Here is a 14,942-nt window from a genome sequence, read left to right on the forward strand (position 1 = left end):
TAGCGAGTCAAAATAAGTTGGGTCATCAGCACATAACTAAGTTGGCTTCTCAACCTATACTTTTAGGTTTATTTGTGTGTTCATCTTCTAGTTTAGTTGGTTAGTCGAATGTAACTGAGTTGACTTCTGAACACATGGTTTTAAAGCTGGTCACTGAACCTAACTAAGTTTGGCTCCTTGACAAATTTAAATTGGATTTCATTTGTGTTTTCATCAAATAGGTTAGTTGGTTACTGTACCTTGGTAAGTTGTCTCATGAAACATGTCTAAGTTTGGTTACTGAATCCAAATTTTTAACTTGTTCTCAAAATTTTAAACTATGTTTGTTTTTTGCGTCTCGTCTTCTAGGTTAGTTGGTTACTTAATTTAGTTAAGTTGGCCTCTAAACAAGGCTAAGTTTGGTTATTGAATCTGGTTAAGTTGCATACTAACATGAACATGAACATAGTAGTTTTCTCACAATGAATTGAAATCTCTCCCTTTTTCATTGCAAATGTGAGGTTAAGTTGGCTTTTGAACGCGGCTAAGTTTGATTACATTTTCTATTTATGTTAGGTTACCGAATCAAACCAACTATCTGTGTCTCATCTTCTAGGATAGTTGGTTTTTAAATTTAATCAAGTTGGCTTCTGAACACGGCTAAGTTTACTTACTTAATTTGCCATAAGTTGGCTAGTCAACATTTTAGCTCGAGGTTTATTCTTTATGTCTCGTCATCTACGATAATTGGTTCTTTTGTATTATTTTTTAGGGAAAAAATTTGTTCTTGCTGATCTGGGGAAGTTGCAAGCTTCAGTCATGTGCTTGGATCCATGGAGATTTGGAGAAGGAGGAAGAAGGACTAGATTTGTCGGACATCTGAGTTTAACTGCTGCATGTGCTCCATGGAGATTCTTGCAGATACGGAGGGAGGAAGAAGAGCCGGATCAGTTTGTCTTTGCACGAGTATCTAGGGGAGAGGAGAGGATGAGAGAGAGAGGGTTCCGTGGTGGTTATGCTTTTGATGCGTTGGGTTAGGTCGGCCATGCAAGGTTGTCTACTTTCACTAACATGTTTGAGGTGTTCAGTACGTACCTTTTCTTGATTGAGTACTGGGCCAGACAAACCAGCATCCGGATGTTGGGTCAGACAAACCAGCATCCGGATGCTGGGATTGACAACCCAGCACCGGATGCTACCTAGCCGCATCCCTAATTTAACGACCAGGGGAACTGTTGCCCTAGTGTGTTTCTCACATCAAGACCAGTCTCTCCACTTGCAATTGTGAGGTACTCTACTTCTTTGAAATTATCAACCCGATCGATCTGTGAATTATAAAAATAACGACCTCACACTCAGAGGACAGACAACACTGAGTCGTCTGCTCGTGATGTGCAGGTGGCCGCGAACGCGGAAGATCCGCGATGCTCTCTCATCAGCAGATGCTGACATAGAAGCACTAAGAGCATCTTCACTCGTTGGCGCTCCCCACGTTCAAATCCGGCAAAATTTTCGTCCGAATTGGAGGAAAATTTGGCCTAGGGAGCGCCGAAGTTCCAGCCGTCTCCCCGGCAGGAAACCCCCAACCTCGACCATTTCACATATTTCAAACAAATTCGACATAAAGTTTAACAAGTTCGGCGAGCAAGAGTCAGAAAATTGCTGAAACAAATTCGGCGATAATAACAAGTGCTGAAACAAATGAAGCGCACAATTTCACAATTTTCGAAACAAGTTATGACAGACTAGTTGGCGTCGGCGTTGGCGTTGCCTCGGAGCGTCCATATGTGCTCCACCAGATCATCTTGCGTGCTGGCGATGCATTGTAGAGTCTCGAATCTCCTGACGCATAGCAATGAAGGCGGCCCATGATGGAGGCACCTGGTGATTAGGCTGTGCAAGAGGACGCTCTCTCTCATATGGTGCTTGTTGCTCTGCCAGAGGAACCGGATGTTTTCGCTCATTTTCAATAATCATATTGTGTAAGCACACACAACAATTCATCACCTCCCACATCTGATCTTTGGACCAAGTCATAGCGGGGAACCGGACGACAACAAATCTCTGCTGGAGGACACCAAATGCACGCTCGACGTCTTTTCGGCAAGCTTCTTGTTTCTTGACAAACTCACAAAGTTTGGGGGTGCTAGGTTTCGAGATAGTCTTCACAAATGTTGCCCACTTTGGATAGATACCGTCTGCAAGGTAGTATCCTTTGCTGTAGTGCCGACCACTGATCACATAGTTCACCGGGGGAGCATGACCCTCAACAAGCTTGGAAAAGATCGAGGAGCAGTTTAGGACGTTGATGTCATTGTTGGATCCAAGCATACCAAAGAAAGAGTGCCAAATCCGAGAGATCATGGGTAGCCACTTGCTTCAAGTATCACGGTGCGGCCGTTTTTGTGACCCTTGTACATTCTCGCGCACGCAAACGGACGGTTCTTTCATTTCCAATGCATGCGATCAATGCTTCCAAGCATCTCCGGAAAACCCCTAGCTTCATTTGTTGCAAGGATCCTCCGAGTGTCTTCGACGAGTGGGTGATCTCAAGTAAAAGTCCCCAAACACCGCTATGACGGCTCTGCGGAACCGGTAGAAACAATCAAGGGCGGTGGACTCCGCCATCCGAAGATAGTCATACTGCACCATCACCGGGAGCTTCATACGCCGAGTATCCTCATAGCCACCGTGCACTTCTGCAGTGACGAAAATCCAACCAAACCGGTGCAATCCGCTTTGCATCGAAGTAGGGGTCAAAGTCTCGGATGGCATACACAATTTGCGAAATAGCTTTCTGCTCATCCTGAAACGACGCCTGAAAACAGTCTCACCGTGCAATGGATTATCGGCGAAGTATTCGGCGTACAACATGCAATAGCCCTCCATTCGCTGTCTCGGCTTGCACTTCCGGCGACCTGGTGCCGACCCAACACGTCGACCAGTTGCCACCCCGGCGTACAGGCTTGATAAGCAACCGAGGATCAGCATGTGCTCCTCGTCTTGGGCAGCGGCTGCCATCTCTTCTCGCATAAGCTCGACGAACATCTGCTCCTCCTCTTCGTCCGAGTCCATGGTCGGCGAGGCAAATGGACGAACACCTGACAGGCGTGGTCGAGGCAACCCGAGCCGCAAACGACGAGGAGTAGGCCGTCGTCGGAAAACAGGTCGGCGGAGGAGTAGCCAGATAGGTCGTCGTCGAAAGACGGCGGAATATAGGCAGGTGGGGAAGGAGGGGCGGCGGAATCTGGGCAACAAGCCGGCGGGGTGGTGACGGCGGCGAGAGAGATACGAGGGGTGGGGGAGATTTTGAGCGAGGTGGTGGTGGGGTTCGTGTGTCCAGTCACCGACAGAGCGGGCCCTTCCCCGCTTTTCACTCGTCCGGACTCCCCGATAGAACCCCGGGGGACCGGGGTTAGCGTGGGCTCGCCGGATGGATGAAGGGCCAAATCCGGACGAAAACGAGGAACCGGAGGCGCCACTAGGCCGAATTTTACCCTCCGGATGAAAAAAATATCGCTCGGGGGCCTCATCGGGGAGGCAAGTGGGGATTTTCTAAACCCCTGGTATCGTGGCAACAATAGCCTGTAGCCTCTGGTTTTCCCCACCCGCCCGCGTCTCCCGTACCTGCGCTCTCGCGGTCACCCCAAGAGCGCGTGGTGGTGAAAGGATTTCTTGCTGGTAGCCCTTTCCCCTTTATCGTGAACAGTAGAGAAAGGCGATTTCTGGGCGATCCCGTCACTTCCCCGCGCTCGCCGGTGAGCCGCGGGTTCTCTCCCCCTCCGCCGGCCGCTCCGGCGGCGGGAGGGTGGGGGAACCCCGGATCTCGGCCTGTGTATAGCGTAGGGTTAGTTAGGGTTCCGGCCGACGGCGTCATGGAGGCGGTGGTGTCGGCGGTTAGGAGTGTGGTGTCGGCGTGCTTCCCCTCCTGCGACGGTGTCCTTCGGGACCTCGCCGTGGCGCGCGCGACTTCCGGTGGCCGGGGATCTGCGGATTCTTCGGCCTGTATAGTCTCCGTGCGTGGTCCCTGTGCCGGAGGCGGCGACCATGCTTTGGAGTTTTGGTCTCCTGGTTCCCGCTCCGCGACGACGAGGTTGGCTCCATCCTCGCCGTGGAACCTGGGAGTTCTGCTTTGCAGGTGGAGTGACTCTGGATCTTCTCTCTCTCGCGGGTGGTGAGAGAATTGACTGAGTGGTGCCCCGTTCCCCTTCTTCTCCGTCGTGTCTGGTACGAAGAGACCGAGAGTGACGACTTCCCGTCCGCGTGGATATCGCCGGAGATAAGCTTGCTGGCTCCAGGAGGGAGCGGCGGAGGCGATGCGGCGGCGCGTCCTTGCTCCGCGTCGGAGGTTGCAGGGGGCGGCTTCTCCAAGGACCCGTCTGTAATTTTCGGTTTCTTTGTGGGTGTGTTGTACTGCCGTGTTTGATAATAGATCTGGGGTGTTCTTCGCAAAAACAAAAAAAAAAAAAGAGCGCGTGGTGAAAATCTGAAAATAATTGTACCTAAGCCATATGTGTGGAGATTTCAGGAAAATGGATATCATACTGAGAGTGACAACACACGATCGGCCGGCACGCCGCATTTCCCAAGCAGAAACTCCTAAAACAACCTGAAACGCCATGTGCCGCAAATAAACAAGACGAGCTGAGCTATCATTGCCCACTGTACCGGGGAGATAGCGATAGTTGCTGAAAGCATCCGGTTTCCTTGAAAACCATTGCCTCTGTACCTGCAGCCACCTGTTTTGCTAATGTCCTCTATATAACCTTGTGCAATCTCATTCTCATCTCATCAACACAAGCAAAGCATCAGGAAGAAGCATCAGCTCCGATTGTCTCACACTTTCGCTCTCTTCCAAGTCCACTAGGCAGCAGCGCAGCAGGAAGGACAAGAGATGGCCGGCGCAGCCAAGGCGTCTTGGATGGTGGCGATGAGCGTCGGCGCCGTGGAGGCGCTCAAGGACCAGGCCGGACTCTGCCGCTGGAACTACGCGCTCAGGTCCATCCACCGGGCCGCCAAGACCAAGGCCAGCGTCCGCGCCGCCGTCTCGCAGGGCAAGAAGCAGCTTCCTGCCTCCGCGGGGGCGGTGGTGGAGAAACGGCGAGCGGAGAAGGCCGAGGAGGGGTTGAGGACCGTCATGTACCTCAGCTGCTGGGGTCCCAATTAGTAGCTGCAACGGTTTGCTAGACAGGCCTGTGTTTGTGTTTGCTGCAACAATCATGGCATCAAACTCAGCTGGTTGCTCCCCCATTGTAATATATACCACCATGATGATGATGATGAAAACTTCGGCCACACAGTTTCTATTAGCCTCCTTCTCCAATTGCCCTTTCTTTAAGGGTTTGATTATTTCTCAGTTAACTCAGAACTAATTTCGTTTTCAGTTAGATAATGTTATCAAATCTAAGTTACAGCTCATGACTAAAACGAATTACGCTGCAAATTAAATGGTCTCTGAGCACGAAGCAAAATTCTTTTTTTTAATCATGTTACTGCGGAGTATGGATGGTTCATGGTTTTTAGTCGCAAGTACTTTGTGTGGCTCCATCTGCTGTGCAGCGTGGAGAATATGCTCTGAAATCAGAATCTTTTCACTCTGCGCTTTGCTTAATTTGTACGACAAATTCTCACACATCGATGTACTGAAGCCCGAAGGGATCATCCATGTATTAAGTTTCAGTCCTGTATGTGGACTAGGCTTTCAATTGGTTGTATGTACTTGGTGTGCGGCTCGATCTGATGTGCAACGATACTGTGGAGAATATGATTTGAAATCACAACCTTCTTACTTGGTGTATGAATGTCAATGTCCATGTTATGCCTGTGTGGAAAAAAATTTAATGCGTTTGTAGTTGTAGAGAATCAGGTTTTGTCTCGTATGCGTATGGCAAGACAACATTTAATCATGAATTTTGCAGACACAAGAGTAACACAAACATGTATATTGTAAAAGAAAAAAAATCAGTTTTTACATAAAAAAAGTTGTTTTAACGATTTTGTTGTTCACCCCGACAGTAGATGCTCCGAAGATAAAACATCTGTAACGGGATTCCTTTCCTTTTCGACAGTGTGACAACGATTTTGGACATATGCAGTCTCATTCATTATAATAAATGCATTTTTTTAGTTTTAAAAGATTAAACGAAAATATTGGTTTGGTCCACGACCAATCGATCAGTCGGTCATTGCCAAAGTTTTAATCATAAATGCCATATTTTCTTCTTGCTATTTTGTTCTACTTACAACTGTTTTAATCATAAATGCCATAATTTGCTCGAAATATATTCAATACAAAGAGAACATAGAAAAAAAATATGTTTTAGAAATACAAAAAATATTTATAAAAGAATAATTACAAAGAAAAAATAGCATAATAAAATGAAAATGAAATGTACGGTAATCGAGAATATTCTTATCTAAATATTGACATATATGGAAATTATAGAAATGGGAAATATTAATGCTTTAGGGCATTTTTCAGTTTATACCGAATTCAGCGATATATTATTGGACATTTTCTGAATGATATGCTTTTTAAATTCACAAATTCTTTGGTAAAATTACAAGAGTATTATACTCTTCCCTAGTTTTAATATTTTCATGTAGTTTTCGGATTTATATTTGATTTTCCGCAACGTTATAAAAAATTATATCAACACATCAATGGACCAAATCTTATCATTTTATTGTTTGAAGACCAAACATACAATGTTGGCGGTATATAGTATGCCTCAAAATAATAAGGGAACACACTTCGTGTCTTCTAGAGGTTTTGAAATTGTGGAACATAGTATGAGTCCCAACTCCCAACATAGTATCAAGATATTTAAAGATATTAATATAGGCATAAACATGTTATAGTACATCCAACTAGCATTAAAAAACTCATACATGAATGCAATTTTTTGTATGCTCAGATCTTAGGCAAAAGCTATTTCAATGAAATATCTCACACGAAGTTTTAAAATAGCATAACTTTTATAAAAGATGAAGTTATGTACCAAGTTGAAAATTATATGTATAAAATATTTATTTTTCTAATATTAATTGAATTGGTTATTAAATTTTGTATCCATGAAAAACAATTAGTATGTATTGTCGTGTACTCGTGTGCACTATATTGAAGTAAAAATGTTTAGTATAAGTAAATAACAACCATTAGTATATACTCTCACGCACTACACCACGAATCAACATATAGATACACATGTATTCCAACGGTGTGGCCATGCGCAGCTAGGAAACAACTCCTTCCGCACCTCCCACGCGAGTGGAGAGATAAGGCGTCCATGTAACTTCCCTTAATCTGCTCCTTGAATATTTCCCTCACATCGGAATCGTCTTTCCGCACTATAATACTCCCCGGACGCCGATGCAACCCATCGGCGCTGCAGTGAAGTTCGGCATGCCCATCGGAGCATCTCCACATCGGCCTCATCTCGATCTCTAAAGCTGTCGCCATCCGATGTTCATGGTTTGCTCCCATGGGATTCAGATGCCGCGGATTCAACAAAGTTGTGCCGGCAAGCCGGCAAGCCGAAAGCCACTGCATCACCGACCAATTAGGAGCACCACTCTTGCAGCGATACAGTTGGAATTCCGGCAATCCTATTCAGTTAAGGACATCTTTCAGTTTCTCTCTCTGCCCATCCAATCTATGGGGGTTTCTTCATTATTTTAGGTTATGTGCCGGGTAGATCTGTGCTGGGCTGCCTGTGGTTCCTGACCCTCAAACCACGACTGCTGGTTTCTAGTTCCACTGCCACGAGTGCCAACTGCAAACCAATGCCCTCACTCAGTTTTGTCTCCCTTAATCAGGTGACTATGGACTATGGAGTACTGGCGCTACTATCTTAAGAGGCAGTTTCTGAATGAAAGAGAAAAGTAGATCATTCCTCTAGTGAACTCACGCAAGAGATAGAACAGTTGATATCTCCGGAAGCAACAAACGCATGTCAGCTGGTGCTATACTAGGTCGCACAGGTCATACCTCCTTTTTACAGATATTACTCTATGATATGTCCCCCTAAATTTGACAGCATGGTAGGTTCTAAAATTTTATTGGTGTTACTGTGACATGCAACTTGCGATTAAACGTCAACTTTTTTTAATAGTGGTTGCTTAGTATATACCTCTATCTTGTTTTGTTTGAATGATCTATAAATATTAGTCATACCATTCTTATGAGGTGCCCAGTGATCCTTTAATTTCATATCTGCAGATCGCAGTGGTGTTCTTTCCTATATATATGCACTGAGAACAATTATTTTACAAACCAAGTTTCAGTCATTTGGCTATACATTTTTTTTCGATAAAGGATGTTTTATTACTTAGATAAGCAATTACATCCAGCCTCTGCATAACCAGGATGCACACAGCTGTTTCAATAGTCCAGAACGAGTAATAAAAGGAAAAAGGCGAAATACATATCGAGACGATAAACTATATAACGCCTAAGCCGAGTGTGGAGCTTCAATCCGTAGACTATGCTGCCACCCATGTCGGGAAAAGTATCCTCGCCGTAGCCTCCAACCGTGTACGGACCTCCGTAAATAGGTCTCGGTTCTCCGCCCGCTGAAGAGGTAACCATGAACGGAGAATACCCGTACATCCGTAGATGACCTGCAACAAAGAACAGTTTTTATCGTTAAAAATCTTGTCATTTCTACATAGCCATAGCGCCCGGATAACCGCAAGCGCCCCCACCCTAAGAAGCAACTTAAACCTTGAATCAACACCATGAAGCCAATTGCCAAAGACATTTGCCACACTAGTCGGGGGATACAGGGTAGACGCTACTTGGATGATCGACCATATAGATTTCGCAAAACTGCACTTGGAAGAAAAGGTGTTTGATGGTTTCGTCATGATGACGAGAAAACACACCGTGAATTTCCGTGCCAATTCCGCTTAACAAGATTATCTTTAGTAAGAATAACTCCTCGACGAAGGTACCATCCAAAAATCTTGATTTTTAATGGTATCTTCATCTTCCAAATTTTCTTATTGTTATCAACTGGTAAATCAGAATGGAGGATTGCATTGTATAAAGATTTAATCGAAAAAGAGCCATCTACATGGAGATTCCATCTAAATTCATCCGGTTCGGGTGATAATTGAATATCACCCAACCGCTGAACTAGAGCATTCCATGCTCGTTAGCCTTTGTCCAAGTAAAACCCGTCTGAACGTCACATTCGGAGGTGAGGTAGCCATGACGGTAGCAATGGTATCACCTTTGCGACGAACAATACTATACAAAGCAGGATATTGTTCACTCAGGGAAGCATTGTCCAACCAAACATCTTCCCAGAAACGTATCCGTGCTCCATTCTTAATAGAAAAAGTACCATGACGAAAGAAAATATTTTTCGTTGCCATGAGACCAGCCCGAAGTGAGAGTCCCCGGGTTTCCAAACCACTTGGGAGAGCGTCTTCGAGCCAATATACTTTCTCCGGAGAATAGTTTGCCAAGTCCCGTTCTCGGTAAGAAGCTTAAAAAGCCATTTACCTAGCAGAGCAGAATTCTTAACCTCCAGGTCATGAATTCCAAGTCCGCCCTGATCTTTGGGACTACACACTATACTCCATTTAACCAATCGATATTTCTTTTTCTCGATGTCCCCTTGCCAAAAGAATCTAGATCGATAATAATCGAGTTTATGCAGAATTCCTTTCGGCAGGAGGAAGAATGATAACATATACAGTACCATATTTGTTAGTACCGAGTTAATGAGTACCAATCTTCCTCCTATGGACAGCAATTTGCCTTTCCAACTACTAAGGCGTTTCTGTAATCTTTCTTCCACAATCTTCCATTCAGCAAGGGTAAGTCTCCGATAGTGAATCGGGATACCCAAATACCGAATAGGAAATGGCCCTGCCCACAACCAAACAACTCAGTGTACTGAGTCATATCGTTTTGGGCTTCACCGAAACAGAACAATTCACTCTTATGGAAATTAATTTTCAATCCCGACAATTGCTCGAAGGCTGCTAAAATTAATTTGAGATTACGAGCTTTTTCGAGATTATGATCCATAAAAAGAATTGTGTCATTGGCATATTGAAGGATAGATAAACCCCCATCAACCAAATGTGGGATCACACCTTCAATTTGACCATCAGACTTGGCACGCTCTATGAGTATTGCCGAGCATATCCGCTACAATGTTGAATAACATTGGTGATAGCGGATCGCCTTGGCGTAACCCCTTTCGTGTCTGAAAATAGTGGCCGGTGTCGTCATTGACCCTAATTGCCACACTACCTCCATACACAAAATCGTAAATTAGAGCACGCCACTCAGGAGAAAAACCTTTCATCCTGAGTGTCTGTTGTAGGAAAGACCATTTGACCTTATCATATGCCTTTTCGAAATCTAATTTTAAAATGACCCCACTAAGTTTCTTGGAATGCATCTCATGTACCGTCTCATGCAGAACTGCCACTCCATCAAGGATATTCCTTCCTTGCATGAAAGCAGTCTGAGAAGGTTGGACCACATGATCCGCGACCGTATTCAGTCTAATGGTGGCCACTTTCGTGAAAATTTTGAAACTGACGTTTAAGAGGCAAATAGGTCTATATTGTTGAATCCTTTCTGCCTCATTAACCTTCGGTAACAAAATTACTTCACCAAAATTTAGACGAAATAGTTCTAGTTGTCCCGTGTGAAGATCACCGAACAAATCTAGAAGATCCAATTTGATAGTATCCCGTAAAGTTTGATAAAACTTCGCTGGGAAACCATCTGGACCCGGTGCTTTATTGCACTCCATTTGGAAAATTGCCTTCTTAACCTCATCCTCAGAATAAGGCGCAGTTAAGAGGCCATTTTCCTCTGGAGAAACTTGGGGTATATCGTCCGTGCGGTCCTCATTTGGCTATACATGTGCAAACAAATTATTTATTAGCTCAAAATACTCATCGTGCCTTCCATGATTTGTGTTTGAATTCCATTGGCATGAAACTTTGGACGCTTACTTCTAATCATGTATTTATGTATTTATTAACACCCTTTCTAATCAAGGAGGGAGACTCTTTAAATTCCTAATTCAGGTAATATTTACATGAAGCTATACACACTAGTTTTGCAATTTCTGTTGGTTTCTTATGAAAGCTTCCTTTGTGCTTTTGTAGCTTCAGATCGGAGGTAAATCTTCAACATTTGTGCGCTCCAACTATGAGAAATATATAGCCATGATTGTATAGAGAAGAGTTCAGAAAGTAATAAGTTTACGTGGTACAACCTGGTGACGTCCTTATTTTTGAGGTAGTTATGGTCTCAAATATATCAGTCTAGCTACCTCTCATACTTTGTTCTATCTGCTATAAAAACAGGTTTTGCTAAAAGAATATGCTTAGGCAGTTCCAATGCTACATCTTTTATTCTATCTGCTATATATTTTTTACTCTTGTACTCAGTAAACTACAACATGTTTAATCAAAAGATTGAAGGTTCTAAGCTACTTCTTGTAACTCAGATTGCACTCCTGATTACATCTCTCCTCAAGAAGAGCAGTAGCCTGGGGAGAATAATAGGATCTGGAAAGAAGATAACATGATAGAATCAGCTGCAACAAAGGTATAATGTATATATATGACCGAAAGAATTCTCGTTTTCTTATGGTACATTGTGCTTGCTGAGAAGATAAGCATTAACTTCCTTCTTTGTTCAGAGAATTTGTGATGCATGAAGTTTAATTATCTTATGGCCTTAATCCATGTCGCAGCTATTGTAAATTATAATGTTCTATTAACTTTTTTTTTGTCTCACTAATGGTACTTATTCCATTTTTTCTATTCTTGTACATTCCCAAAATAAATGGATGATGGAAGTGTGAGATGCGGATTGCAAGCATCAATTGCAAACGAATTAATTCGTTGCTAGTAATGAAGTACTACTATTATTATGTCGGGTAACAAAGTACATAGGTTTAAAATTTTACAAGACAAAATTTGATTGTAGGAAACTAGTTTTAATGTCTAGATCTAATTAATTTAATTAGAATATGTAACTTAATTATGAATTTACATTTTGTTTATCAAAATTATCTTCTTTTAGCATAAATGTTGTACATAGCATTCAATGTATCAGGATGACGATGAAAAGTTCAGCCACTTAAGTTTTCTTTGGTTGATTATTTGTTTCAGTAGAAAAATAGGTGTCTGCAGCCACTTAGAAAAAGTAATATAAGAAATTAAAATGAAACGTATGGTAGTTAGGATTATTCTTACGATTTTTTTTTAGAAATATGGAAATTTTAAAAATGGAAAGATTAATATTTTAGGGAAATAATAATTTTGAATTTATACCAAATTCAATGGTATATTTCAGGAAATTTTCTAATTGATATGATTTTTTTAATTCACAAAATCTTTGATGAACTTACGAGAGTATTACACTACTAGGAAATTGCATATATGTGGCACACGTTTTTAACTTTGTGTGGTGCATATTCCATGCGCCACAGAAGTCACACCACTAAATTTTGTTTTTATGGCGCATGTCTACATGCGCAACAGAATTATCAAACTTCTGTGGCGCATATCCATGACATGATCCAGAGAATTCTCAAAAAAAAATCAGGAAAAATAAAAAAATGAAATAATCTAGAAAAAACTAAATATTTGAATTTTCTGAACATCTAGTAACACTACAAACATACCTCAAATCATATTGAAATAACAACTTCCCGCTAGATCACTTATCCTAAAATTGCTCAAACCTAAGCACGCTTAACTTCTAAGTTCTATTCAATTAAGTTGCCCTTATGCTACTATAATTTTTATTGATATTAGTATCATATCAACCCTCTTAAGACAAGAATGTCAAAAGGAAATTGAAAACGTAAAAAAATCCAGAAAATTGAATTTCTTTAAAAATGTAATTTTTCTAAAAATGGGTCAATTTAAAAAATTCAAAAAATTAAATTTTATTAACAAATAATTTTTCAAATAAATCAAAAAAATAAAAAATATCAAAATAAAAAAGTAACAATTTTTTAAAAAGCACAAATATTGAGAGAAAAGTAAAAAATATCAAAAGAATATAGATTATAGAAATTAAAAGTTCAAAATTCAAAAAACAAAATTATAAATTTCAAATTTTGGAAATAAAAACAAAATAAATTAAAAATCAAAAAATGTCAATAATTTCAAAAGAATATACAAATTAAAATATATTCAAAAAATAAATTTTAGAAATTTTGAAAACTAATAACAAAAACCCGATAAGTTCAAAAATTGGAAACGATTTTTAAAATTTTAAAATTTCACAAAATCTAAAATTTTAAAAAAATCTAGAATTTAGAAATCCAAAAAAAGAATTGTGTCGCATGTAGCAATATGCGCCTGTATGCACCACGGAAGCCTCAATTTTGTGGCGCATTTTTTTTATGCGCCACTGAATTCCAACAATTATGTGGACCATATTTTTTATGCGCTACACAGATATTTTTGTGGAGCACAACTTTTTAAATGCGCCATAAAATCTATGTCTGTATATAAGCATTTTGCTAGTAGTGATATAGTTCCATACTTTAAATTTTTCCTTCTACTTTTCATATTTACATTTGGTTTTCCACATCATCATCAAAATTGCATCAAGATAGCAACATGCAAAATCATATCATTTTAACATAAGAGAACACGTTTCCTGCCTTGTAAAGGTTTAGAAATGCATGGGAAACACATGCCAAATTTCTTCCCTCGGGCCTAGCCGTTTGGCAAAAACTATGGAAATAGAGTGTAGTGAAGCAACTTAAAGTTCCTCTGTTGCTCCTTTGTTATAAATTGACTACATAGATAATTCTCAGTTCCAGATAGGTCTGGAATTAAAATTCAAAATTTGCAAGCTTAAACGAGTAACTAGCAAAACGACCCAACTCGTCTCGACTCGAACTTAACATATAACGAGCCGAGCTAAGTTTCAACTTTTATCGTCAAACGGGTTCAAGCTAAACAAGCCGAGTTCACCTAGCTCGCAAGTAGCTCGTTTAGCTCGGTAAAAATTCCTACGGGCTCAATGCTCACTTATGTTATGTGATAACTCAAGTACACTGGTGGTTTGTTGACTTGGCTTTAAACGTTTCTGGTTAATATGATTTATGCCTTGTATCATAATCTAATTTTTGATATAATTATTGATTAATTGTGGTTTATCGACTATATTTTTGTGCAACAGCATTTCTAATGATTGTTGTGTATCATTCATGCCTAAATAATCAAATAATCAGAAACAATACATCATATATTATGCATGTTTCTTCTGTTAATTTTTAACGAGCTACTAATGAGCAACTCAAGAACTTTATGAGTCGAGTTGAGTTTAAAATATGGACTCAAGTTGTTAAATGAGTTGAGTCGAGTTCACTCGCTATTTGACCGAGCTTTGGTGGCTCAGCTCGGCTCGAATTCCAGGCCTAGTTCCAGAAATCACAAAAAAACTGAAGCTGGAAATAGAAGTACTGATATGAATGAAATAATAAGGACTAAGGAGTACTCCCATTTAACAGTGGGGCCGCTTTTGCTAGGAAGTTACTTTTTTTTTTTTGAGAAAGCTAGAAAGTTACTTGGTGACTCTTTGATATAGTACAGTAGTATTTTTCCTGGGGCGTTCCCTATACATTGCTCCAATCTATATTATCTCTACCGGCTTCCTGTCGCAAGTGGACAAAACCGCCCATCTGCCGCGAATATACAAGACGAGATGTGCGTCGTGCACCAGCAAACTGGCTCTCAAAACACCCGGTATCCTGGAAAACCAACGCCCACGGCCGCCTGTTTTGCTCCGGCCCTGACAGCTTGCCATCTCTATATAAGCAATCCCATCCTCGCTCTTCTTCCCACCAACACAAGGATCGATCAGCATTCAGCCCAATTTCACACCCCACAACAGAGAAATCACAGAGCTCGTACAGATCAGTCGACAATCCCCTCCAACGCAATAACAAGAGAAG

At 41.5% G+C, this 14,942-nt stretch overlaps 1 protein-coding gene across 1 annotated transcript; it reads left to right on the forward strand.

Annotated features, from left to right (window-relative positions):
- Positions 1-4,838: 4,838 nt before the first annotated feature.
- Positions 4,839-5,149, forward strand: LOC124669394. Its single transcript, XM_047206015.1, has one exon. The coding sequence runs from the start codon at positions 4,874-4,876 to the stop codon at positions 5,144-5,146; it is 273 nt and encodes a 90-aa protein (XP_047061971.1). The 5' UTR covers positions 4,839-4,873; the 3' UTR covers positions 5,147-5,149.
- Positions 5,150-14,942: the final 9,793 nt, after the last annotated feature.

This window comes from Lolium rigidum, chromosome 7, assembly GCF_022539505.1.
Source record: "Lolium rigidum isolate FL_2022 chromosome 7, APGP_CSIRO_Lrig_0.1, whole genome shotgun sequence".
Lineage (NCBI taxonomy): Eukaryota > Viridiplantae > Streptophyta > Magnoliopsida > Poales > Poaceae > Lolium > Lolium rigidum.